The 25,183-nt window shown below is 42.7% G+C and overlaps 2 protein-coding genes across 7 annotated transcripts in view; one reads left to right on the top strand and one right to left on the bottom strand.

Moving 5' to 3' along the window:
• The first annotated feature begins 5 nt into the window (after nt 1–5).
• On the top strand, nt 6–13,893 carry UNC50 (unc-50 inner nuclear membrane RNA binding protein). Of its 2 annotated transcripts, none has more exons than XM_081068486.1 (6): nt 6–137; nt 1,030–1,313; nt 2,061–2,181; nt 11,725–11,864; nt 11,940–12,041; nt 13,554–13,893. In XM_081068486.1, exons 2-6 carry the CDS (start codon nt 1,034–1,036, stop codon nt 13,688–13,690), a joined length of 780 nt encoding a protein of 259 aa, XP_080924612.1. In that variant the 5' UTR covers nt 6–137; nt 1,030–1,033; the 3' UTR covers nt 13,691–13,893. The 2 variants fall into 2 exon arrangements, with proteins under 2 accessions (XP_080924612.1, XP_080924613.1); XM_081068487.1 differs by lacking the exon at nt 6–137 and adding an exon at nt 374–395 and having other exon boundaries at nt 1,034–1,313.
• Nucleotides 13,894–20,257: 6,364 nt separating this feature from the next.
• The window catches only part of MGAT4A (alpha-1,3-mannosyl-glycoprotein 4-beta-N-acetylglucosaminyltransferase A), an 88,592-nt gene continuing 83,666 nt past the window's right edge, over nt 20,258–25,183 (bottom strand). For 3 of the 5 annotated variants that reach the window (XM_081068477.1, XM_081068478.1, XM_081068479.1), the window contains exons 15-16: nt 20,757–20,869; nt 20,258–20,628 (exon numbers count right to left, since the gene is read on the bottom strand). In XM_081068477.1, coding sequence (XP_080924603.1) covers nt 20,602–20,628; nt 20,757–20,869 — 140 coding nt within the window. In that variant the 3' untranslated portion in view covers nt 20,258–20,601. Of the gene's footprint in view, nt 20,629–20,756; nt 20,870–21,481; nt 22,892–25,183 lie in introns of those variants that run through there. The other 2 variants (XM_081068482.1, XM_081068483.1) reach the window with 1 other exon arrangement.

Genomic DNA, 25,183 nt, shown 5'->3' with positions numbered 1-25,183 from the left:
CGGAAGTGGGCGCACGTCCCGTGTCGCACCTCCGGCTACGTCGAGGGAAGGGAGTTGTCCGTGCGGCTGCGGGGTCCGGCTGCGGGGCGGAGGTGGCGGCTGCCAGGGGCCCGGCGGAGGCCGCGGTGGGGCTGCAGGTGAGGCCTGAGGGGCGCTCCGTGCGCGCGCGGCTGGGGCCCGCCCGCTGCCGTCTCCTCCGGCATCGGGAGCGTCCTCGGCCCTGAAGTGACGAGCCCCGGCGCCGCGGTTCTGCCTGCGGTGACGTTGGGGGATAAAATCTAGGACGCCCTGCTACAGTTGAATTGCAGATAAATACCGAATAATGCGTAGTATGAGTGCGTCCCGTGCAGTGTTTCGGGCGTTCTTACACTAAGAGGCAGCCCTGTAGCTTTGTGGTAGGTTTTAGTTGCTACATGTGGCACTTCTCCCCGCGGCCCGGGCTGGCGGGGAGCCGCCGGCGCCCGGGAGCCTGGGCAGCGGAGACGGGGCCTGAGGCCGGCCCGAGGCCCGCGCTGCCCCAGCCCCACACCGGCCCCACGGGTCTCCCGTGCTGTCGTCCCCCTGCCCAACTGGCAGGGCAGCAAAACTCTGGAGTTGAGTTTTGCTTTGGTTTTGTATCAGCTCTTAGGAAACGAGCTGCCTGCTGGTAACGCTCCGGTGGGCCACCTGTTTCTAACCGGCCTAAACAGAGGCTTTCCATGAAAGGCTGGAGGCTTGAATAAGAGCACGGGATTTTGACGCCGAGTCAGAATCAGTCTGTCTTCCCCCGACCCCAGGGCTGTGAGGAGCGAGGGGAGGGGAAGTGTTGTTACGATGGAGTGGAGGGCCCGGTACTGCCCTTGCCTGATGTGCAGTGGCCGTTTCTCCAGCCCCCACGCGAGCCTCAGAACCAACTGCGTGCGCTTTGAGCCCGCACTCTTCTCAAGGATTGGGGTGGAAATGCCACCTGCCCTCACTCCTGTTGGAAGAGGGGTGCTAGCAGCCAACACTTTAAGATCACTTTTTAAAAACCCTTGTTTTCGTTCCTAGGAAGATGTTACCAAGTATTTCAGTGACTTCCCCAGTGCAGGGGAATGGAGCGTTGAATTCCAGGGATGCAGCGAGACACACGGCTGGAGCGAAGCGGTACAAATACCTTCGAAGGCTTTTTCGTTTTCAGCAGATGGACTTTGAGTTTGCTGCCTGGCAGATGCTCTACCTGTTCACTTCCCCGCAGAGGGTTTATAGAAACTTTCATTATCGAAAGCAGACGAAGGATCAGTGGGCCAGGGATGACCCAGCTTTCTTGGTCCTGTTAAGCGTCTGGCTCTGTGGTAAGTGTCAGTTGATCTGGGGTGAAGTTGAAGACCAAATTGAGTGTTTCGACGGGACTTGTCATTTGTTCTAAACGTATTGTGGGTCGGAATTTGGGGATATTTAAAGCTCTGTCCTCCTTTCAGAAGCCTCAGAATATCACAGGAAAGAAGGTTGTAGTCTTTGTCTTAACGGTCCTAAGCAGATGCCAGAGTGAACCATTACCTCGGAACTTTGAAAAGCAGAGGATAGTCACTTCATGTGTTTTAAATACTCTGATAAATAAATTGATACCCAAATGCAAACTTACTGTGAAAAGAAGTATCAAGATTGGAAACTGCTTTTCACAATCAGGCAGATTCAGAGAGTTCTCAAAGTACTGATATGAACTTGAGAAGCTCCTTTTAAGTTCTCCAGTCATGTAGTGAAAGGGTCCTACCTGCCTACCTTTAGGGTGTTGAAGTGTGTAAGATTTTTCTCACCTTTAACTGGACTTAAATATGTGTCTTTCTAGTACCGGTGGTGGTCTAAATGCTGGGCCACCCGGGTGAACCAGATAGGGGCCTCGGTAAACTTGAAATATCTCAGTGGCCCTTTTGTGTTCCGAGGTGGTTTGCATTTCTAAACCATATAGAGCACATCTTGGGGGGTTTTGTTTATTTGTTTGTCTCACCACTGGACTGTGAGCATTTGGAGGGCAGGGACTTTGCCTCGTATCCCCAGACCTAGCAAAGTGCCTGAATGAGTCTTATAAATCTTTCTTTCAGTGTCCACTGTAGGATTTGCCTTTGTGCTGGACATGGGATTTTTAAAGATGCTAAAGCTTCTCCTTTGGGTCGTATTCATAGATTGTGTAGGCGTTGGTCTTCTCATCTCGACGCTGATGTGGTAAGTACCATACCTTGCTTGGGCTCTTCATTATAGGGCCACCTTTGGCTTGTTTCAGAGGTACAGTGGCTGATGGAAATTAAAACAGTAGGTGAACTGAAAGCATCCATTTTGACTACCATGGTTGTTATCACTTGCCCTTCTGAGTGTGTACCTGTATCAGAAAATACTGTAGGGATGATCTACATTGTTAAAGTGCAGCAAATAAGTGAACTGAAATAATGATTATATCACACTAACAAAATGCATTGTTTTGCAAAAATCTTATGCAGTTAGCCAATTCTGCTTCATTTGTCTGGATGATGGCTCATTTTTCTGCTGTATTTGTTAGTAGGTCACTACTATAAGGTCTAGAGATGTATTCCATGGACTCCTACTTTGAATCTTTGGCAGTAAATAAAATACATTTGTAAAAAGATTTTGCAATTAAACTTTTGGTGCCTTCCTGCTGAGGGAGAGATGTGCATATACACAGGATTTTATTGAAAGGGTTTTCAGTCTGACTGACTTTGGTTTGACAACAGCAGTGTACTGAGTATAAAGCTAGTGTTTAGTTTCTCATTGTTCTCACAGATACAGGGCTCTGTGTGGTTGGCAAGCTGCGCAAAGGGAATGGGTGTGATGAGAGCGCAGTAGAGGGCGAGTGTTTGGCAGGGCTGATGGTCGTTGACTGGAGAAAACACTATGGAGCATTTTAGGCACAGAGCTGCGTTCAAATGCCAGGTCAGTCATTTACTGTGTAATTCTTAGCCCCCATCTCCTCTCTCGTGAAATGGAATTACCTATTTTGTAAGGTATTTGAGAAGTTTGTGGTAGGAAACTTCTGGCAGATAGTAAATGGTAGCTATTAATATTTTAAACAGAATTCTGAGACTATAGTCTTTGATGATACTAATGTTTCATTTTTCTTTGTAACTTCTGACTAGTACAGTCTAGGGTTTGTATGTGCTAGATAGTCAATAAATCGTTAACCTAAAATTCTAAAATCTGGCCTAATAATACTGCTAATATACGTTATGAAAATATCCATGGAAAAACCTGGTATATGAAAAAAATTCAATAAGGCTTTCAAAGGAACACTTTAGTTTTAGTTTGTAGCAAAGCATTCTGCCACGCATGCACTGACTGGAGGGCCTCAAGCCACGTCATCCCACTGTTCATACCTTTAGTATGACTATGACAGCGTGAGTGACTTAAATAGGGAAGGACTCAGTATGTTTTTGAGAATCTCCATTGTGTTGTGAAGCGTGTGAGCAGCTGAATGATGGCATGTGATGGGTCATGCCAGAGGCACTAGAGGAACCAGCCTGAGGTGTATGGGGCGATGGGATCGTTGGGCCCTAGTACCAAGCGAAAGACATAGATGTGTGGAAAAGCACGCCAGGTCTGGGAGTGCAGGGTGACACCGAATGGCCGCGGAAGAGATCTGACTGGAGAAATTGGCTTTAAATACAATTCAGAAAAAAGAATTGGACTTTATGTCATAGGCTGTGTGTGTGTGTGTGTGTGTGTGTGTGTGTGAGAGAGAGAGAGAGAGAGAGAGTTTGGAGGTGGGGGAGGTGGGGAGGTGGAGGCTTTGAAGTAAGGGAATAATACCACATTTATACTTTAGGAAAACTCTTTCCTGTGGCAGTGGAGGAGGCGAGGCTGGATACAGCCGTGGGTGTGCGTGAGCGGAGGAGGCGCAGGCCAGTGTGGTGGGCATAGGACGGAGACGAGAGATGGCTGGGAGCGGCCTGTGCTAAGAAGATGTGAGGAGGGTGGGAAGGAAGAGGCCCACGCCTCTGGGATGTCGGCAAGGTTCTGGCTTAGGAGTGAGTGAGCCGTGAAGCCTTCCCTGTCGGACACTTTGAATTCAGGTGGCTTGTTGGATAGTTAGCGCAAGTAAAGGTTCGGTAGACATTGGAGACACCACTCTGAGCCTACAACCGTCTGGGCCAAACTGAGGGCGTGATGGTTCATGAATGTGGAGGTGGCAGGAGAAGGCCACAGCTGTCTCTGAGTTCTCTCGGAAGGAAGGACTGTTCCAGAGGTGAGACTCGCACCGAGGACAGAGGCCTGGAAAGTGCCCGTTTAAGGAAGAAGCAGTAGGACCACAGAGTGGTTCCGGGGCTTACTCCATTCCTTTGATGGCATGTGTTCTTGGCTAAATGGAGGAGGTTTTGGTAAATTCCCTTTTGTTCTACCCAAGCAGTATTATTTTGATATTTTCAGGTAACTGAGTACAGAACTGTTTCATTAGTACTATACCATGTTCTTCCTCTTTTATTTTTTTTCTTTTGATTTCCACTGTAGGGGTACCATTTTCTTAACCGAGTCCTTGATATGAAATCACACATATAATAGTCCATTGAATTTCCACAGCTGTGTTTATAATACAAATGATCCTTTTTGTTCTTTTCCTGTAAAGACCTATTTTTCTATTATCTGGATATTTTATATTTTTAAATTTATTTTTAATTGTAGTGACATACAATATTATGTTAGTTTGAGGAGTATAGCACAGTGACTAGACATTTATGTATCTTACAAAGTGGTCACCATAATAAATCTAATACCCACCTGGCACAATACAGTTATTACAATATTATTGACTATATTCTGTGTGCTGTACATTACATCCCCATGACATATTTTATAACTGGAGGTTTGTACTTCTTAATCTCCTTTCCCACCCAGTTGTCCATTTCTCTCCCCTTTGGCAGCCACCAGTTCTCTATATCAATGAGTTTATTTCTGTTTCAGTTTGTTTTTTATTTTTTTAATTAAAAAAATTAAAATTAAAATACAGCTAACATACAACATTATATTAGTTTCAGAGGTACATCATAGTTATTCAACATTTATATACTTAACGAAGTGATCACCATAAGTCCAGCAACCATCTGACACCGTACCTGCTATCTCAATACTATTGACTATATTCCCCACGCTGTACGTTACATCCCCATGACGTACTTGTTTTATACCTGGAAATTTGGACCTATTATTCCCTTTCACCTTTTCCCCCTTTTTTAATTTTTCAATCACAGTTGACATTCAGTATTATTTTATATTAATTTCAGGTGTACAGCATAATGGTTGAATATTTGTATAATTTAAGAAGTGATCCCCTTAACTAGTCTTAGCACCCACCTGGCACTACACATAGTTATTACCATATCATTGACTGTATTCCCTGTGCTTTACATCCCCATGACTGATTTGTAATTACCGATTTGTAGTTCTTAATGTCTTCACCTTTATCCTCCGCCCCCAACTACCCTCCCATCTACCACCCCAATAAATCTAGTACCCCTCTGACACCATACATAGTTGTTACAATATTATTGACTATGTTCCTTATGCTATAGCCTACATCCCCATGATTACTGTATAACAACCAATTTGAACTTCTTAATCACTTCCCCTTTTTCCACCTATTCCCAATATCTCTCCTGTCTGGCAATCCTCAAAATGTTCTCTGTATCTATGAGTTTGCTTCAGTTTTATTTTGTTCTTACGATTCCACATATAAGCAAAATCACACTGCATCTGTCTTTCTTTGTCTGACATTCCACTCAGCACAGTACCCTCCAGGTCCATCCATGCCACTGCAGATGGCAAGGACCCATTCCCTTCCATGGCTGAGCAATAATCCATTGTATATACGTACCACCACCTCCTTTCCATTCATCCGTCAATGGACACCCAGGCTGCCTCCACGCCTTGGCCATTGTAAACAATACTGCAATGGACATATGGATGCACACATCTCCTTGATGTAGCGTTTTAGGTTTTTCGGATAAATACCCACAAATGGGATTACTGGATACTTCTTTGTCTCTTGTTACAGCCTTTGTTTTAAAGTCTGTTTTGTCTGGTGTAAGTATTGCTACTGCGGCTTTTTTGTTTGTTTGTTTTCCATTTTCATGAAATATCTTTTCCCCATCCCTTTATTTTCAGTCTGTGTGTGTCTTTTGATCTGAAGTGAGTCTCTTGTGACAGCATCTGAAAGGGTCTTGTTTTCTTACCCATTCAGCCACCTTTTCTTTTTCTTTTGATTGGAGCGTTTAATCCATTTACATAAAATAATTTTTGATAGATGTATAGTTATTGCCATTTTATTCATCTTTTTTTATTTTTCTTTTCATCTTAAAGTAGTTCCTCTGAGATTCCTTGTAATTCGGGTTTGGTGTTGGTGAACTCCTTTAGCTTTTTCTTGTCTGGGGAAGTCTTTATCTGTTAGGGTTCTAAATGATAGCCTTGCTGGGTAGAGTAGGCATGGTTGTAGGTCCTTGCTTTCCATCACTTTGAATATTTCCTGCCAGTCCCTTCTGGCCTGCAGTTTCTGCTGAGAAATCAGTTCACAGTCCTATGGGAGCTCCCTTGGACTGCCATAGGACTAACTGCTTTTTTCTTGCTACTTTTAAGATTCGTTCTTTGTCTTTAACCTTTGGCATTTTAATTATGATGTGACTTGGTGTGGTTTTCTTTGGGTTCATCTTGTTTGGGACTCTGCTTCCTGGGCTTGTATATTTATTTCCTTCACCAGGTTAGAGAAGTTTTCCATTATGTCTTCAACTAGGTTTTCAGTTCCTTGCTCTCCCTCCTCTCCTTCTGGTTCCCCTATAAAGTAAATGTTGCACACTTGATGTTGTTCCAGAGTCCCCTTAAACTGTCCTCATTTTTTTGGATTATTTTTTCCTTTTTGCTGTTCTGATTGGGTGTTTTCTGCTACCTTCTAAATCACTGATTTGATCTTTTGCTTCATCTATTCTATTCTTGATTCCCTCTAATGTATATTTCATTTTAGTTATTGTATTTATTTCTGATTAGTTCTTTGTTGTGTTTTCTATCTCCATTTTTGTTTCCTATCTTTTGTTGAAGTTCTCCCTGAGATCACTGAGCAGCCTTATAACCAGTGTTTGGAACTCTGCATCTGATAGATTGCCTCCCTTTTGTTTAGTTCTTTTTCTGCAGCATTGTTCTGTTCTTTTATTTGGGACCTGTTTCTGTGTCTCCCCATTTTGGCTGCCTCCCTGTGTTTGTTTCTATGTATTAGGTAGGGCTACTTTGCCTTCTGGTCTTAGCAGAGTGGCCTGATGTAGTAGGTGTGCTGTGGGGCTCAGTGATGCCGTCTCCTTAGTCATCAGAACCAGGTGCTCCAGGTGTGTCCCTCGTATGGGTGGTGTGTGCCCTCCTGTTGTAGTTGAGCCTTAATTGCTGTTGGCACATCAGTGGGTGGGATTGACCCTCAGGTTGACTGGCTGTGAGGGCTGCATGTGACCACAGCAGACAAGCTGTTGTGTGGGGGCTGACCCTACAGAGTGGGAGTTGCTTTAGCAGGGCTGTGGTGCCAGCCGAATCCACCCTTTGGTGTGTCATTTGTGGCGCTGGTTGGGTGGTGCTCTGGTGTGGTCTGAAGCGGGCTACCAGGTGTTTTGGGTCTGGAGCCTCTTGGGATGGGCTCCAGTGCAGGCCCAGTGTAGCCGCCACTTGTGTCTCTCGGTAGGAGCTGCAAAGTGATATATGGTTGGTCGCTGCTTGTGCTGGACTTGGAGGTGCCTGGGAGAGGCTACCCTGTGAACTCAGGCCAGCTGGCATGAGTGCCAGACTTGGACCCTTTGGTGGGCACTATAATGTGGGCTGAGACCAGCTGTCACTGTGCCTGGCTTGTGGCCTCTTAGAGCTACATGACAGCCAAGAGTGGCCACTGCTTGCTTATGCCAGACTTGGGGCCACCTGATGGGAGTTACAATGCAAGTTGAGACTGGTTGCCACTGATACTGGGCTTAGAGCTGCTTGGCAAGAGCTCCAATGCACGCTACGAGCAGCTGCTGCTTGTTTGGGCTTTGCAGAGCTTTGGGAAAGTGCAGTGCCAGCCTAGCAAAGCCACCACTCGTGGGGGGTTTGCAGTGGGGATGTCCACACTGTGCCATGCCAGGCCACTCGTGGAGGAGCTGTTTGAAGAGGCTCAGGCTGTGTGATCAAGTGGGGTGGGGCAGGTCTCAGGAAATGAGCAGGGTGGGAGAACAATGTCAGTCAGGTTTATGGGGAGCACAGATTTGGTACCTGTCTGTTCTGGGCGGGCCAGGTGGGACGAAAGCTCAACGAAGTAATAGTGGCTCCTGTGAGTGCTTCTGTCCCCTGTGACAGTTGTCCTGACCCCTCCAGGCCCCTTCCTGAAGTTCAGCTCCTCCCTGTATGTTCTTGGTCCCTTCCGAGCTGCTGCCTCAGCGCTGGAGCTGAGTGAGGGAGTCTGAGTGCAGGCCCTGTAGGAGCAGCGCCTGGTGTCTAGCAGCCCTCTCTCAGATGCAATCCGTGGTGGTTTTCACAGCCAGATGTTGTGGGGTCTCCTCTTCCTGGCACTGGAACCCTGGACTGGGGAGGCCAGTGTGGGGCTGGGACCCCTTGCTCCTCAGGGGACACCTCTGCAGCCAAATTCTCTCTCTCGATTCTTCACCACCGCACGTGGGTGTGGGTAGCTGTTGTGTCTCCACCTCTCCTACTAGTCTCCACGTGGCTTTTGTTTTGTATCTATAGTTACAGCAATTCTGTTCAGCTAGTCTTTGGGTGGTTTTCAGTGATGGTTGTCATGTAATTTAGTTGTAATTTTGGTGTGATTGTGGGAAGGGGGAAGCTCAGAGTTTACTTATTGCACAATCTTGATCAAAGTTTCTTTTTAAAATCTTTTTGCTGTTTCCATTGGGTGATTTCCATTACCTCATCTTCCTGCTCACTGATCACACTTCTGTTATCAGCCGATCTGCTGTTGATTCCCTCTAGTGTATTTTTCATTTCAATTATTGTATTATTCAGTTCTGATTGGTTCTGTCTTACATCTTCTATATTTTTGTTGAAGTTCTCTGAGTTCATGTATTCTCCTGAGGCCATTGGGCATTCCTATAACCAGTGTTTTGAGCTCTGCACCTGGTAGATTGCTTGTGTCTGTTTCATTTAATTTTTTTCTGGGGTTTTATCCTAGTCTCTTGTTTAGAATGTATTTTTTTGTTGAGTCATTTTTGCTGTCTCTGAGTTAGGGGAGATGGCTCCCTCTCTGGTCTTGCAGGGATGGCCTTGTGTAGGAGCTTCCCTCCTGTAGACTGCGTGTGTTGAGAAGACCCAGGGACAGGCCATAGTGGGGTGGGAGCTGTAGCTAGAGTCGGTGACAGCCGTAGGGGGTGCCAGGGGCAGCAGGGTCACTTTGGCAGGCCTGCTGGAAGCTGGAGCTGGAGCAGGCCACAGGGAGACCTGGGGGTAAGCCATGCCAGGCCACAAGCTGGCTGGAGAGGGTACGGGCCACAGGGAGTCCTGAGGAGAAGCTGAGGAGGTATGGGCCTGAGGCCTGGTGCACTGACAGCCTTGCCCAGCTTGGAGACTGCTACACTGCCTGGATCATGTCCTGCCCATGTGGTCAAGGGGCGGAGAGGGCAGCAAATGGTGTTGTCTGTGTCCCCAACACTGAACAGCGTTCCCACTGTTCCCTTCCTGTTTGGCAGATGCTCTAGGGTTAGTAAATGGATTTCCTTCCAGTGCAGACTAGGTGCCTCTTAAACCAGTTTTTTCACTGTGCCCCCGGGTGGGCTCTTCAGGGAAACCCTCCAAACGGCAGGTGTGCTGGGGGCGGGGTTCCCACGGGACTGCGTTTGTCTCGTTTGTTGTGCAGAAGCTGCTCAGGCAGCCCTCAGTTCTTCAGCGGGAATTGCTCTCTGGGGGTGTAAATGTCAGTTCCTGGGAAGACGGGAGTTTGGGGTCTTACTATGCACACCTGGACTGAAAACTGATTATTTTACTTTTTTGTTCATTCATAATTTAACTGAACTAGTAGGCCATGCTGTAGAACAGTGACATAACTGTGAATAATTGTTTTTATGGCTGAACACGTCACTGGCCACTCTTTCCTTTTAGTTCCTCCTGGCTCCCTGACCTTTTAATAGGGGGTACCCCAGGTCATAGGCCTTGGACCAGTTCTGGGGGTGCTGCCATTATCATCTATACACTGATGGGTTTATAACTGCAGTTTGGCCTTCTCCAAACTCTATAGACTTTACGGACTTCTTACTCTGTACAAAGGGGTCTTCACTGTTAGAAGTCCAAATCCAAACTGCTGACTTTCCTTCCTGCCCCCAGCCATCCTTTCTTTTTTTTTCTTTTTTCCCCCAAGATATTTGTTATTTAAATGTTTCGTTTTGTGGGTTACATAATGCATTGAATTTTTGTCCCTTCATTAAATACATTTAAAAAAATTAAGCATATAAAAGATATTCAGGGAGTGGGGATAAGGGGGAAGGTGAGGGGATTAGAAAACATTCGGTAACCACAAGATGGCCACGGGGTTTCGAAAATTAATTTGGGGAACGTAATCAATAATGTTGTAAAGATTCTGTAGGGTGTCAGATGGACACTTGTCCCATTAGGGAGACCACCTCAGGGAAGATGTAGATGCCTGACCATTGCACTGTACACCTGAAGCTGAACAATAATGAATGTCAACTATAATTTATATATATATATATATATATATATATATATATATATATATGTATGTATGTATGTATGTATGTATATATATGTATGTATGTATGTATGTATATACTTACGAGAAGCGGAGTACAGCATTAGGAATAGAGACAGTGGAAATGTGATTGCTGTGTGCGATGTCAGAGGGGTAGTGGATGGGGGGAGGGTGGTCCACAGTGTGAGGGACATAAATGATAAACGTCTAAGTATTACTTTGTCTTGTGCACCTGAAACTAATAAAGAAGAAAAAGACATTCAGGCATTTTGTCAAACGTGCACTACACTGATATTCTGCTAAATTCAGTTTTATAGTAATGCCAACCATCCTTTCTGAAGCCACTCCCACCTCAGTCTTCCATTTGTTTGAGGCAGAAATCTGTCATCCTGGATTTTTTTCCTCATTTTCCCCATCCAATAAACAAATTCTATTGGCTCTGCCTTCTAAGTACAGTATGTCACCACCCCACTGCTACCAACCTGTTCTTCTCTCACACGGTGGACCCCCAACTGGCCTCCACTTCCACTCATCCCTGCCGTCTGTTCTCAGATTGGCAACCAGAGGAACTTGGTCAAAACAGTAAGTCAGATGACTCCTTATTTCACCAAGAGTAAAAGCCACAGTGGCCACAGGCTCTGGCCCCGTTTCTTTTCTGATTTTACTTCCTGCTACTCTGCTCCCTTGTTCCGGCACACTGGTGTCCTTGCCTGTCCCGCAGACACACCATGCACCTGCCACCTGCTCTGCACGGGGCCTCCCCCGCAGCCTGGCAAGCTCTGGCCCGTAACTCCCGTCACTGCCAGATGTCATTCTCATATCTAACATTGTACTCTGAATTCCGTCTGTTCCCACGCATTTTCTCCATGGTGCCACGTGACACGTTGATGTTGTTGGTCTGCTCCCCCTCCATTGAAGGCAGAGGTGTTTGTGTTTTGTTTACCAAGTGTCTCCAGTGTCGGGTAGTGCTCGGTACAGCCGGTTGTCAGGAAACCTTCCCAGAGTGAATTGTATTGTATGAAAGCGATTTGAACGTTGCTTTTCAGGTTCATCTCTAACAAGTACTTGGTGAAACGGCAGAGCAGAGACTACGACGTGGAGTGGGGCTACGCCTTCGATGTGCATCTGAACGCGTTTTATCCTCTCCTAGTCATCCTGCATTTTATCCAGCTGTTCTTTATCAACCGTAAGTACACTCGCTCCTCAGCTGCTCCCCGAGTGTCACTGTGCACTGGACTCATTGTCTGCATGTCTCCGGCAGATGTCATCCTGACAGACACGTTTATTGGCTATTTGGTCGGAAACACCTTCTGGTTGATTGCAGTGGGTTATTACATCTATGTGACCTTCCTGGGATACAGCGGTAAGTAATGCCCACGGCCAGACACGTAACAGGGAGGGAGAGTTGTGATACGATTAGCTTACTTTTATGGAGCATTGCAGGCACTGCCCCAAGTCCTTTGGGTGAGTTATGTCATTTAATCTTCCCAGCAACACATTTTTCAAACGGAGAACAAGCATAGGGAGATTAAGTAACTTGGCCAGGATCGCACATCTGCAAAGTGGCACAGCTGATACGGAACCAGTTTTGTTGCAAGGAACCATATTGACTGACTGAGTCACGGCAGGAACCCTCGCCGTTTCCTCTTCCCCAGGCTCTCAGGTTCTGGTCACCAGCAGGTGAGAGTGAAGGCAGGCCTGGGTCGCATGAGTGGGCAGGTAGGGATTTAACACCTCGGCCTCATTTTCCATTTTTGTGATCACTGTAGGTTCTGTAGGTGATTGCAGCTCGGGCCCCACTTCTGGCCTCAGGATAGATTGACAAGTTTATGGTTAAATCCTACTATCAGTCCCTTTTTCTTAACATGAGAAATGTGTTTACGTTATTCTTCATTTATGTTAAATGATCTCCATTAAATAGAGCTAAATTAAATCTAGATATTTCATTATAACTTACTAACATTGTATGTTTTTAACTCTTCCTTTCTGGATGGTTAGGGCCTCACTGTAAACACAAACCACTTGTACTCACCTCTGACTGGTGCCCCTGGTCAGAGCTGTCCCCACCCCCTCGGCTGCTTTGCCAGGGACCACTTCCCCTCCTCGAATTTAATACCTTGTTTAGGGCATTGGGAGGCCTTTCTTTAGTTCAGAGGAGATGTTTGTGACATGTCACCACTGTGATTAGCACCCTGTAACACTGGTTCTGAGCGGAGCTTTGGCCACTGTCCTAGTAACTTTACAATAGTTTGGGTACAGCTCAGTTACAGTTTGGGGGCTTCCTGTCTGAGGACTGTTTAGTTAGAGTGTATGGGGTGGGGACCCACTAACTAAGCAATGAGCAAGAAAGAAATGTGGATACTTGGGGACATTTTATATTTGAGAATTTTAGTTCTTTCCTAAAGCTTGGGATACTACTTGAGATCTTACCTTCTCAGAGTGGAGGTGTAATGCTTTCTACATTGGGAAATCTCAAATAGCTAGGAATTGGTTTTTTCCTACATCATCCATCTCTGTTGGTATTTTAAGATGGACTCATAGTGGCTTCTGAAGCTGACACAGGTTTAAACTCACCCGTTTTCCTTAGTATTTGTGATGCTTGTTCCTCATTCTTAACTTGTGTTAGGCCCCGAGTTGCTTCTCACTCAGCGTCTGTGCTGAGGTAGTCCCTGCTCTGGGCTCCTTCACGGCCGGAGAAGGGAAGCAGCTAAAGTGAGCGCAGGAGAGCTCCAGCCACACACCAGCATCTTACAGATTCAGAGGACGCATTCCTGTTTGGCCCCACATGTTGTAATAAGAGCTGTCTTTCAGGATGTTCATTTATTAGTCATATTTTCTCTTCTAAAAAATGAATTTGGATTTGTTTGTTTTCCAGCATTGCCATTTTTGAAAAATACAGTAATTCTTCTCTACCCATTTGCGCCTCTCATTCTGCTCTACGGGCTGTCACTAGCCCTGGGATGGAACTTCACTCATGCGCTGTGCTCCTTCTACAAGTACAGAGTGAAATGAAAAGTGAGACTGTTGTATCTTAACTGTGTCAACAGTATTGGCGAAGTGATTTCTTAGGAAACTTGTAAGTAAACTCTCATTGTAGATATCTTCTTAAAGGTGTAAAGTTTGCCAATTGAGGAAATATATATGTTAACACTATTGTCAAATACATTCCTTAAAACTAAATGTACATTTCTATAATAAATATTTTTTAAATTAAAGCATGTATTTTATGCATTCTAATATTTACACAACCAAGAATGCCATACAAAGTACTATGAGCATGAGGACATTAGAAAGGTAAAGTGATTTTTAAAATGAATTTTTGAAAGCGTGCATTTGGAGAACATGACAATAACCACATTCTAACCCCCAACCCCCGTCCCCGTCCCAAGGCCCAGTCTGCCTCCATCGCTGAAGGGCTGCATTCTAGTCTAACCCTCAGAAGCCGCCTTACCTGTAATGTAACTCAAAGAGGAATCACTGTACGTATGGGCCCTAAATATCATCATTTTATATACAAAAAACCCCAAACTAAAATGCCTGTGGTGGCTATTCTTAACTTGGAAGCTATATAGCGCGCATAACATTGAGAATCACTGACTTAACACTAAAGCTTTTTTCCTTTCTTCCAAATTTTTCGAAACCCACATAGAAGATCCACTCCTGTTTTCTACCTGAAAATAGTTCAAGTACACTATTATATCAGTGTTAAACAAAACCAATACAAAACTGGTACTCGTTAATAAGTCTTACCCATTTTTATTAGCAGGAATCTTGAATTCAACATGGCTTTTTTGACTTCTTTATTTCATATACACATGAGCAATTGTGGCAGAGAAACAGTGACAAAAGGCACAGTCAACAGGACCAGTTATTAGGTTTTCAATTATAGCAGCAAATTTGAAAATAGTCTTCCTTTGAAAATCTAACGGGTACCTAAAATATTACTATAGACATTATCCACTCAACCAATGAAGACACTGTAAGGAAATATGTCTGGTACATTTAAGGAGAAAAAATATTGGTGCATCCTAGAAAAGCAATGCCTCAGGCAACATCTCCAAGGGGTGCTTCCAGAAGTGTCCCCAAATGTGAAGACCACCTTTCTATTTAGTTTTTCATTCAATAAAGGAAACATAATTGTTATAATCAGCTGATTTCTGAATCTTTCTTAGAAAACACTGCTCTCTCTACCGAAATGAAAAGTATCAAATCTGCTGGCAGTGCATCTTACAGTACTGTCGACACCGGCCATTTTTAAGGCTCAGAGAATATGTCGTCAAAAGGTTTTTTCACCCAATTTCAGCAAACACTGAGCATTTCAAATAAATCATGGAATGCTAATCGAAAGAAAAGTACCAAACCTTTGATTCCAGAGCAGTTTGCTAATTACTAAACCATGGAACAAGTCGGAGATACATAAACGAGCCTTCCTGATGTCCGAGTATTCAATACGCCCACCAGTGGTCCTACTCTGAGCACACGGGCCTGGATATTTTACTGCAGCGTTAACTGGGGAAGGGCAGCACGCAGTGCTTTCCATTCAACACTGAGTTTACTTTCTTGACAATGTGTTGTTAATTCTCAACTCATACTCGCATTCTTGTTTGTCCCTTGGAAAACAATCTAGTTAGTGTTTGACCTGGTGAAGGGAGAGTCTCAGGTAAGAGGAGAGGAGTTTATATATAGGAATTGATGATGCGGATATACGTAACAAATGCTCTTAAAAAAAACTGTGGTAATCGTCTTGTCAGCATCCTAGGTCCACATGCATTAAAGAAAGGAGCATACGAGTTATCATGGCATCTTATCTGTTAAGATTACTAAAATTCATATCAAACTAAATTTCACACACTAAATACTGCCACATGGCTTGGAAAAGTTTCCTTTTCTGCAAAAGGAAAATGAGAATAAGTTCCCCTAAAACACTAAGCTGTAACTCCAGATTCTGACCTGTGACAGTGTTAGCCTCTCTTTCCTTTAGCTCTTCTTACATCAAGGCTATGGCAAGATAGTAAAAATAAGCACAAAAATTAATGGATAAACCAAAATAAAAATAAGCTGCTTTAGCAGTTAATGGCTTGGAAAGAGGTATTTTGGAAAATAGTCACAAAGTACAAAAATTTGGTTAGCACATGCAGGATTTGATGTGTGCTTAGAAGTTTGGGTTCAAAAAAGTTAAGTCCTTCAATACAAAGTAGGTTATCTGATCCCTACATAAAGACAGAAGGGTTTTTTCTCTCCTGATTTAACCTTATTCAAAATACTGCTGTTCATCATTCGCAAATAAAACCCTGACAGGCTCCGAGCAGACAATCAGCATAAAGGTACCTCTTCCAGGACATACATTGTTCACACGCTGTTTGGATCCTACTTCTACAACCTTGTTCCAGCATTTCCTTCAGGAAACACTGCTAAGCTGCTGCAAGGTTTTGCTAACAAACTTCCAAGGAGGCTGAGACCTCTGGCGCAGAAATCGCAGCTGAGGCCCAGGTAGGAGCTGGGCACCTCAGACTACTCGCTTGATCAAGAAGCGTCACCATACCGGAGGGGTCTGAGTGAAGACGTCGTCTTCACCTCGCTGAAACACCGTGTTCACTTGCCACTGCTGCATAACAACTCACCCTCCATTCAGGACCACAGCCTTTCTCGTGTCGCGGCAGTCCAGGGGGCTGGAATGAAGGTGCTGGCGGGCTGGGCTCTCATCTGTGGGACGAGAAGCCACTTATCACCTGTTCAGGTTCCTGGCTGAATTCCGTTTCTGTGGCTGTGGGACTGCAGGTCCCATTCCCTCAGAGGTAAGCTGAGGCAGCCCTCAGCTGCTTAAGGCCACCTGCATGTCTTCTCACATGGCCTCCATCTTAAACCAGCAATGGGGCCTTGAATCCTGCTTTGAATCTGACTTCCACTACCAGCTTGAGAAAACTGTTTTGGGCTCACGTGAGCAGATTAGCTGCTCCCAGGTAAACTTGCTGTATAACATGATTATGGATCATACTCCCAGGTTCCACTCCTACTCCCGGGAGACACACAAGGTCATCAGGGGTCATTCACAGAACTCTGGCTACTCCAAATACACACTATTAATTAGAGCGACCTCCAAACATCTTTCATGAAACCAAATGCATCTTTGGGACAGCATTGTTGGGAGACAACTTCTTTCATTATGACATAGTTAAAAGCAGCCCTTTAAAAGTTTTTAAAATAACACCACCTAATTACTTACTAGTGCAACCACTGATTTGAAAAGCCATTCTTCTGTTCAAAGACAAATCCAATACTTGTTTGTGATAGACACATGCCTGTGTGCTCAATAATCCATTTGCACTTGGCTTTTCCCAAAGCGTTTTCAAGTTCACTACCTTACACTGTTGCTCCTTGTCTACAGAGTATGGTACAGGGCGTGCTGCAAAGAACACATGAGATTTAGAACAAAGAACCCAGAAATCTTGGAGCTTAGAATCCTAGAAATAGGTCCTCAACCTTCTCACCTAAAATACTTATCACCATCGGCATTATGATAGATTCTGCATGTCTGCTTTTAACCTAATAACCCGAATTCATTACTGTGGTTTCTAAAATGTTGCTATTAGGATCCTAACACAGTGCTGGCCAACAGTACTTTCTGCAATGACGGAAAATGCTAGAGCTGTGCTGGCCAACCTAGTGGCCACGAGCCACACGTGGCTATTGGGTGCTTGAGCTGTAGCTAGTGTAAGGGAAGAGCTGAATTTTTTATTGAAATGTGAAGAGCCGCCACGTATCTGGTGGCTACCACACAACAGCACACACCCGCTGCCAGGCCACGCCTCACTTACCTATAGGCCCACCAGCTGACACTTCCCCACTCACTATTTTGGTAAAAGTGGGTCAGTGTCCTCTCAAGGTCAAGAACTGACTTTCAGTTCCAGAACTTTGCACCTCTGATCTTCTGTCCTGACACCTCATCCCTAACATGGCGCTTATGGGCCACCATAATTATGGCTGCTCCTAATTGTCTAGCACAGAGTTTGGGGACGGGAGAGAGCGACTGACAATGAGACTGCACACCGGCTGTTGCAGAGGACACACGGGAGCATGCGTTACAGGCTTGCCCTCGGGAGTCTGAAGTTTGGTCAGAGAACACGTGCGTGTGCATGCCCCATAAACAAAACCTCGAGAGCTGAGTGTGGAAGCCCGCACGCATGCGTGGGTTGGGGACAGTAGGTAAAAGAAGAGCGGTGCCCTCATCCAGACGCTGCCTGCCGCCTGCCATGTGCAAGGTACCACTGCAGGCACTTGCGGGCACTGGTAGCCAGTTCACGGCGAGGGGTACACAAGGGGGTCCTTGAAAGATGGATGAGATCTGGCTAAAAGTATTTCCAGGAGCAGGTGGGGTGAGCTGAGCCTGGGAGGAAACAAAAAACTGCCCAGCCTAAAAACTGAGGTGCCCCAACAGACAAGGGGCTGCGGGACCTGTCACCTCCCTGGGTTTTTAGAGTATGGCCTTCCTGAAAGCAGACTTGGCTACTTAGGAAGCGGGGACGCAAGGGGACTTCTGAACCCACCTGCACATTTCTACCTCCTGATACTTAGTTGTTAAGCAGTAATTTAGTAGGTTAAGCTGGTGCCAAAATTCTATGAAAGGTCACTTTCAAACGAAATCTACCTGTAGGCACTAGGGCCAAAGGAATTTGAGAAGGAAATAAACAGTAAAGAAAATGAGAAATAAATGTAAAAACCCCAATAAAAAAACTAGAGTTTGACATAAAAATCATTATTGGAAACGTGACTTTTTAAATCCAGGAAAACTACAAATGATTTCACTGTGGAGTTAACGTAAATAATTGTACCCCATCAGTGCTTCCCAGCCTTTGTCACCTTGCAACACAGAAAGCGGTGCCGTCTGGAAGCCATTTTCTCAGCACAGGCCAGGCGAGGCTCCTCCAGGCTGGCGGCAGCCGGCTAGAGTCTCCAGCTGCTGCGGGATCCATCTCCTCGACTGTCACCCACCGCGACCCACCTGACTTGGGATCAATCTCCTCGCATCTGCAACCCACCTGCGCACGCCAGACTGGTTGGGAACTGATGTTGGTAATTCAGAACTTTTTAAAAGTAAAATGCTTTTGTAAAGATCACCGACTGCTGAGGCTGATAATATCTTTGTTTATAGTAGTAATATTTGGAATTGCATTGTTTAAGAGTACTGCTCTTGGAATTTACTTGTAAGTTCTAATGCAATAGAATAAATCATTTAGGAAAAACACACAACTGCTACAATACTTTTCACCAAAAGCCAATATATTACAATTTTGTTTTTCTTTATAATTAAACCAGTTATCACTCATACAGTAGCATTATGTAGAAAACACTTGGCCAGAACTCATAAAATGAGTGCAGAAATATAAGGATTTACAGGAAAAGAGACAATGCATCTAACTCATGGACTAAAGACAAACATTAAAAAAGAAGTTTGTCATCTTACATATCAGAGGAATGTAACGAGTTACATCTATGATAATTGGGGTTGAATGCGGCACCCCACACGTTAAAAAAATTCATCAGACTGATTTTCTGTGGCTATCCACCATACACAGTACAGTAAAATAAGCCTCAAGAAGGACATTAGTCTTTAAAATCTTGGCTTTCAGGAATGACAAATGCCTTTGAAAATATTCTGGTCAGAATCAGTGATTACAGCAGTCCCCCGTTATCCATAGAAGACACGTTCCAAGATCCGAGTGGATACCTGAAACTGTGGATAGTACTGACCCCTATATACACACACTGTTTTTTCCTACACCTACATACCTATGATAGAGTTTAATTTACAAATTAGGACCGGGAAGAGATGAACAGTAACTAATAATAAAATAGAACAATAAACTAATAAAAGTTATGTAAATGGGGTCTGTTTTTCTCAAAATATCTTATTGTACTGTACTCACCCTTCTGAGGTGATACAATGCCTACGTGATGAGATGCAGTGAGGCAGATACGCTCAACACAAAAGGATGATTCACGTACTGGGCAGGATGGAGTAGGGATGGCACGAGATTTCATCACACTACTCAGAACTGTGTGTAATTTAAAACTTAGGAATGTTTATTTCTGGAATTTTCTGTTTAATATTAGGTTGGTGCAAAAGTAATTTCGGTTTTTGCATTTATTTTTAACTTTTTAAACCACAATTACTTTTGCACCAACCTAATATTTTTGGGCCACAGTTAACTGTGGTTAACAAACCACGAAAAGCGAAACCACAGATAAGGGGGGGACTACTGTAAAAAAGTACTTCATTTAGGAAATCAATCTGGAATCACTCTTAAATGGCAGTGCAATTTGAAAAATGGCATTAATTTGTAATGTTTGCATTTCCAAAGAAAAATATAGAAAGAACTTAAAAAAGCAAGGTAATTGGTTTTCAAAAAAAGTATTGATTCAAAAATTTACTGCACAAAAATACGTACTTTTTAAGTGTTTCTAATAAATTAACTCTATAACATTTTTATGTATATTTATATATTTATATATATATATATAATCCCTGATAATCTATAAAAGAGGGTCTATAATAGTAAAATAAATGAATTTCAAAAGTACCCCCTTCATAAAATGTATTTAACATTATTTTTTCTCAAATTTAAGGAATGTAACAATATGTACAACTCTTATGTATTAGTATAATACCAAAATAGTACAAGTCATATTAACAGGCTGTCATAACTGTAAAATGTTTGAGTCAAGTTAAAATTGGAGGACAGCTTAGGTTCGAACGAATACAATTATCCATGGGAGATTCACTTTCCGAGTGGAAATGACAATCATCTACAGTAGATTTCACAAGAGGTAGTGTTCAAGTAAAAAAAAAAAAAAAAAAGTACATGCTTCACTATCTTTAATCAAATTTACAGGAAAAAAAAATGTGTTGGTTTCTTAGGAGATGATCAGTTGGTGGCTTTTTTAATATGAATCTGAAATATAAAATTGTGAAAAGTACAATAAGCTATTTTCAATTCCAAAAAGGCCTTAAATATGAAGTCAAAATGTTGTAAAACATGTACAATCTAAGCTGTTTCACTGATGTAATATATTGTCTTACCTCATTAAGAATGGCCCAAACAGCAGAATTCTGAATAACTGTAAGTCGAAAGGCTGCAATGGGGTTTAGGCTGGGATCCACCATTCCTTCAGCAACACCGTTCTCAAATTTTCCTTCAAAACAAAAACCAACACTTGTTGGGGGGACTGGAACAAGCACACATCAAATATCATGGACTTAGCAAGAAAGGCAAACACCAAAAATACCAAGGGTGCCAAAGAAAATGTATACACATTTTAAGAGATGTTATCTACGTACTACTTTTCAAAGTTGAATTATGGTAGCAATGTGTATTGCAGTATGACGTTTGCTCAAAAGGTGGCGTTAATCAAATGAATGCTAGCATCACCCTGAGACAGGAAGGAGAGTCAAAAAAAATGATGGAAGCAAGGTTGTCGCTAAGACCATTTTGAAGTGGTGTTTGAAATTTGAGAATGTGTGGAAGTACAACAAAAGTGGTCTGAGTCTGCACCAGAATCTCCAACACGCCTAACAATTGCACGCATTCGTGGACCGTGTATGACCTGCATAAGGGAAGACCCGGGAGGCCTCGCACAGCAACAAGTCCTGCTCTTCTGCTGTGGTGTTGGAACAGTTTACACGCTCACCAGAGAAGTCTACCAAACAATGCACGCCATAATCAAGTGTCTGGACGCTGATGGTAACCACTTTGAGCACCTCTTGTAATTGCAGAAGTCAAACGTGACTTGTACTCATCTTTTGTTATCAGCATATATTATTACAATTTTAATAGTTTTTTCCTTTCTTAAAATGTATATACTTTTTTGCGGGGCACCCTCTGTATTTCTAGGAGAGCCCTTCAGACGGCATGAATGAATTTTTTTCCTTCTTTTTACTTTTATTCCACTTTCAAGTTTTTCGTCAAGTAGTACACACTTAAAAACATGAGAAGCAACCCATTTAAAAAGGCAGAGCTACACGTCTCTTATTGCAAATTCAAAACAAGACAAAATTATTTGTTCTTACATAAGCAGTGTTTTAACATACAAGCTTTTAGCAAAATATGACTTATTCAAACTTTACCAAAATATACTTTGTGCCATCACTCAGTCTGACCACTTTGACAGGTAAGTCAATAATTACAAATTTCAATGCTTTTTATTAGACATAACAAACAATGGTTGGCCTTGAGCAGGGGATGTCTCTTCCTTCCAAGTGCACATGTAAAAGGAAGAATATCCCCTCTAGGCAGTTACAATATAAAACTCCATTATAAATGACAAGCTGAAAAAGCTTTCCTGTAAGGATAAGGACCAAAAACTTCTATAAAAGGTAATGTGCTCTGTACCCAATTTTTCTTGCTGTGAGGAATAATATTCCTTTTAAAAACAAAACCAAAAATGCTGTAGAAGTGGTGACAGGAAAATGGTTGGTTCTGAGCCACATTTCTCTAAGCCAGGGGTTGATAGATTTTTTCTATAAAGGGCAGAAAGTAAGTATTTTGGGCTTTGTGGGCTAAGAGGAAAATTGAGGATACCATGTAGGTATTTATGTATGTAGAGAAAACAAATTTCCACAAAATTTTTATTGATGAAATTCAAAATATAACAACTGAGTACAATTACTTTTTCCCCATACAAGTATACTAAGAAGAAGATAATTCCTTTTGAGGGATAACATTTCAATGAACTAGAATTCAAAGTTATGCTTCCTTATCAAAATCAATTGCAAATGGTCATGTTACTGTGGATCAATGAGATTTCATGTTTTCTCCTGAATATTTCCTTTCCCACAGCCTAGATACTGTGACAAACAGTGCCATCAATCCACAAAGCACATCATTTTAATGGACGATATCCATCATTTGGAAGGTATTTGCGGACTTCTAGTAGATTCTTCTCTTTGATATTTGCCTTCTAGTATTACATTGTACGTGAATCACTTCCAATCAAAGGGTATATGGAAGCTCCTCAATCAGCTTGATGTTACTTGTGGTTCAAATAATGTTAATTGTCTTCAAAGTGGCTTGTAACTTTTGCAGATAAGCACTGTTTTGTTATTTTAGGCTGGATTTATTAAGAAACATTATCAAGTCTTCAGCAAAAATTATCAAAGACATAATAGTGGTTGAGGCAGTTCTTCTCACTTGGAAAACTTTCAATCTTGCTCCTGAGCTAAAAAAAAAAGAAAAAAAAAATTCACAGTAAAATGTTGTCATTGCTAAGCCCAGAACTGCTGTGTGGTAGGGCAAGTCAGGATACTCAGTTCCTATTTGTGACAAAAATTCACTGAACTGATGATGGCGAAGTCCGTGAGTGAGTAAAATTCACTGTAGACACTACTGGTTCAATAAAATAATGGTATATGACAGATTCAAACATTTTATGTAAAGTACCTGCTGATGAATAATAAAATAAATAACCACCATGGGTTTTAAAAGCTTTACATCTTCACAAGCTTTGTAAATTTATCCAACTAAGCCTTCTTTTCTGCCACACATATTTTTTTTACCACCATTCACATTTCAGCAGGTCCCATTTCAGGTTGTAGGGAATTTGTGTTTCCTCAAGTTGTTTGAAAATATTCTTGTCTGTAGTTGTTCCAGAGACCAATTCTTCAGTCACTTCAGACTTGGCACTGACTCCAAATAATACCTGACAGCACATCTGTCAACTCGAGAGCCAAGGAAAACCACTCAAATAATCTGCTTTGCTTTCTATGGATATTGTTCCCACAGCCCTCACATTTCAAGCAATTGTTATTGCTGAAGGCCTAACAGTCCTAAATAAGTTTATTTTCTCTGCACACATCTTTGGCCACTTCAGTTAAATGAGATTTAATTAACTCACTATTGGGAAGTGGTTTTACGTGTTTGGCTAACACATGAGTCATTTTGAAATCACTCTGGTTGCAGCTGCATTTCGATTTTTAATTTTTGTGAAGAAATTCTGCTGTGATGAAATACTCCATTTAAAATTTTTGTGACCACTGCTTTCCTGTGAGTTGGGACGAGTGCTAAGTACTTAGTATGGTGAGGTATTCTTTAGCATAGCGATTGCGTCACTGTGTAATAACCCCAATGTTCTGCTATCTAACTTTGTTAGGTAGCCTACAGTCCACTATGTTAAAAAGCATTAAAAAACTTTGTAAAATAATCCAGATTCCATTGCGTTAAAAAGCATTCAAAGTCCACTTTTCTTATTTTGGTAAGCACTGGTAATTTTTTCAAATGTCCGACCCAGTATGGTGACGTGAAACACTGTCAAACTGCAAACGCATCACTGCTATTTGCAGGGCCCTGAGCAGCGACTGGGGGAGCAGCACCTCCATCTGCACCGCGCCTTCTCATTCCTTTCTGCTGTCGCAGCACAAAAGCACACAGACAATTCCTAAACAAATGAGCGTGGCTGTGTTCCAACACAACTTTATTTATGGACACTGAAATGTGAACTTTTTATAAGTTTTATATATCAAATATATTTTTATTTTCTTCAACCATTTAAAAATGAAAATAAACAATGAGAAAAAATTTTTTAATGTTCTTAGCTCACGGTCCATTCAAAAGCAGGCAGTGGGACAGATCTGACCCGTGGGCTATCATTTGCCGACCCTTGTGCTGCTAAATTATACAGTCTATTCAAGAGTCTGACAGTATCTTGACTAGGCTCCTAATAAGATAAGATATATCCAAACTAAAAATCATACCAGGGAATGCTTATATTCATTTATATAAGAAATACTAAACTTATGAACTCCCAAAGTAATGTTTTTATTCAAGAATTATTGATAAACTTATTTCATAAAAGTATGTCCATACTTGGGACTGAACTGGGGGAGTACAAAAATGTATTATTGACTATTGAGTTAGGTAGGGATTCAGGGCTGAAAAATTCTGTGAAACTTGAAACATTTCAAGGAATGAGATATCTGATACTGTTACCTGATTAACTCATTTAATTTTAAAACAATTACAAAATGATATAACTGACCTCATTAAAACATTCATCCAGCAATTTTATTCTGCAGACATGCTCACATGTGCAAAACTTGCAAACAACCTAAGTACCTGTCACTAGGAGACTGCCTAAATGATGGTATGTGAATACAAGGGATTACTAGGCAGCCAATGAAAAGAATAAAGAATAAAAAGAATGGAGTCAAGTTGAAGATAATGCAGTTGAGGACTTAATGCCATTCCTAAGGATATATTGTAGAGAAACTCTCATACCCGGGCAGAAGTGTTTAAATCAGCGTTGTTTATAATAACAAAAAGATAGAAACAAACTCCATGCCAAACAGAATAGTGATATATACTCATCCCTGGAAACCCACACAGCAGTGAAAATGAAGGAGCCATAGAAACATGCATCCACATGGGTACACCTCACAATGCCGAGAAAAGAAACTTGTAGACTACATAATGATTTAATTTATATCAAATTTTGAAACCGGCAAAATAACATTGT

The sequence above is a fragment of the Rhinolophus hipposideros genome (assembly GCF_964194185.1).
Source record: "Rhinolophus hipposideros genome assembly, chromosome: 12".
Taxonomy (NCBI): Eukaryota; Metazoa; Chordata; class Mammalia; order Chiroptera; family Rhinolophidae; genus Rhinolophus; species Rhinolophus hipposideros.
This window is presented reverse-complemented; position numbering and strand designations above follow the sequence as displayed.

Excerpts from the sequence above, each read along its gene's own strand:
- UNC50 (XM_081068486.1), top strand. The coding sequence starts at position 1,034 with ATGTTACCAAGTATTTCAGTGACTTCCCCAGTGCAGGGGAATGGAGCG. Across the intron at positions 11,865-11,939 it reads CCAGCTGTTCTTTATCAACC|ATGTCATCCTGACAGACACG; the intron begins GTAAGTACACTC and ends TGTCTCCGGCAG. Across the intron at positions 12,042-13,553 it reads GACCTTCCTGGGATACAGCG|CATTGCCATTTTTGAAAAAT; the intron begins GTAAGTAATGCC and ends TTTGTTTTCCAG.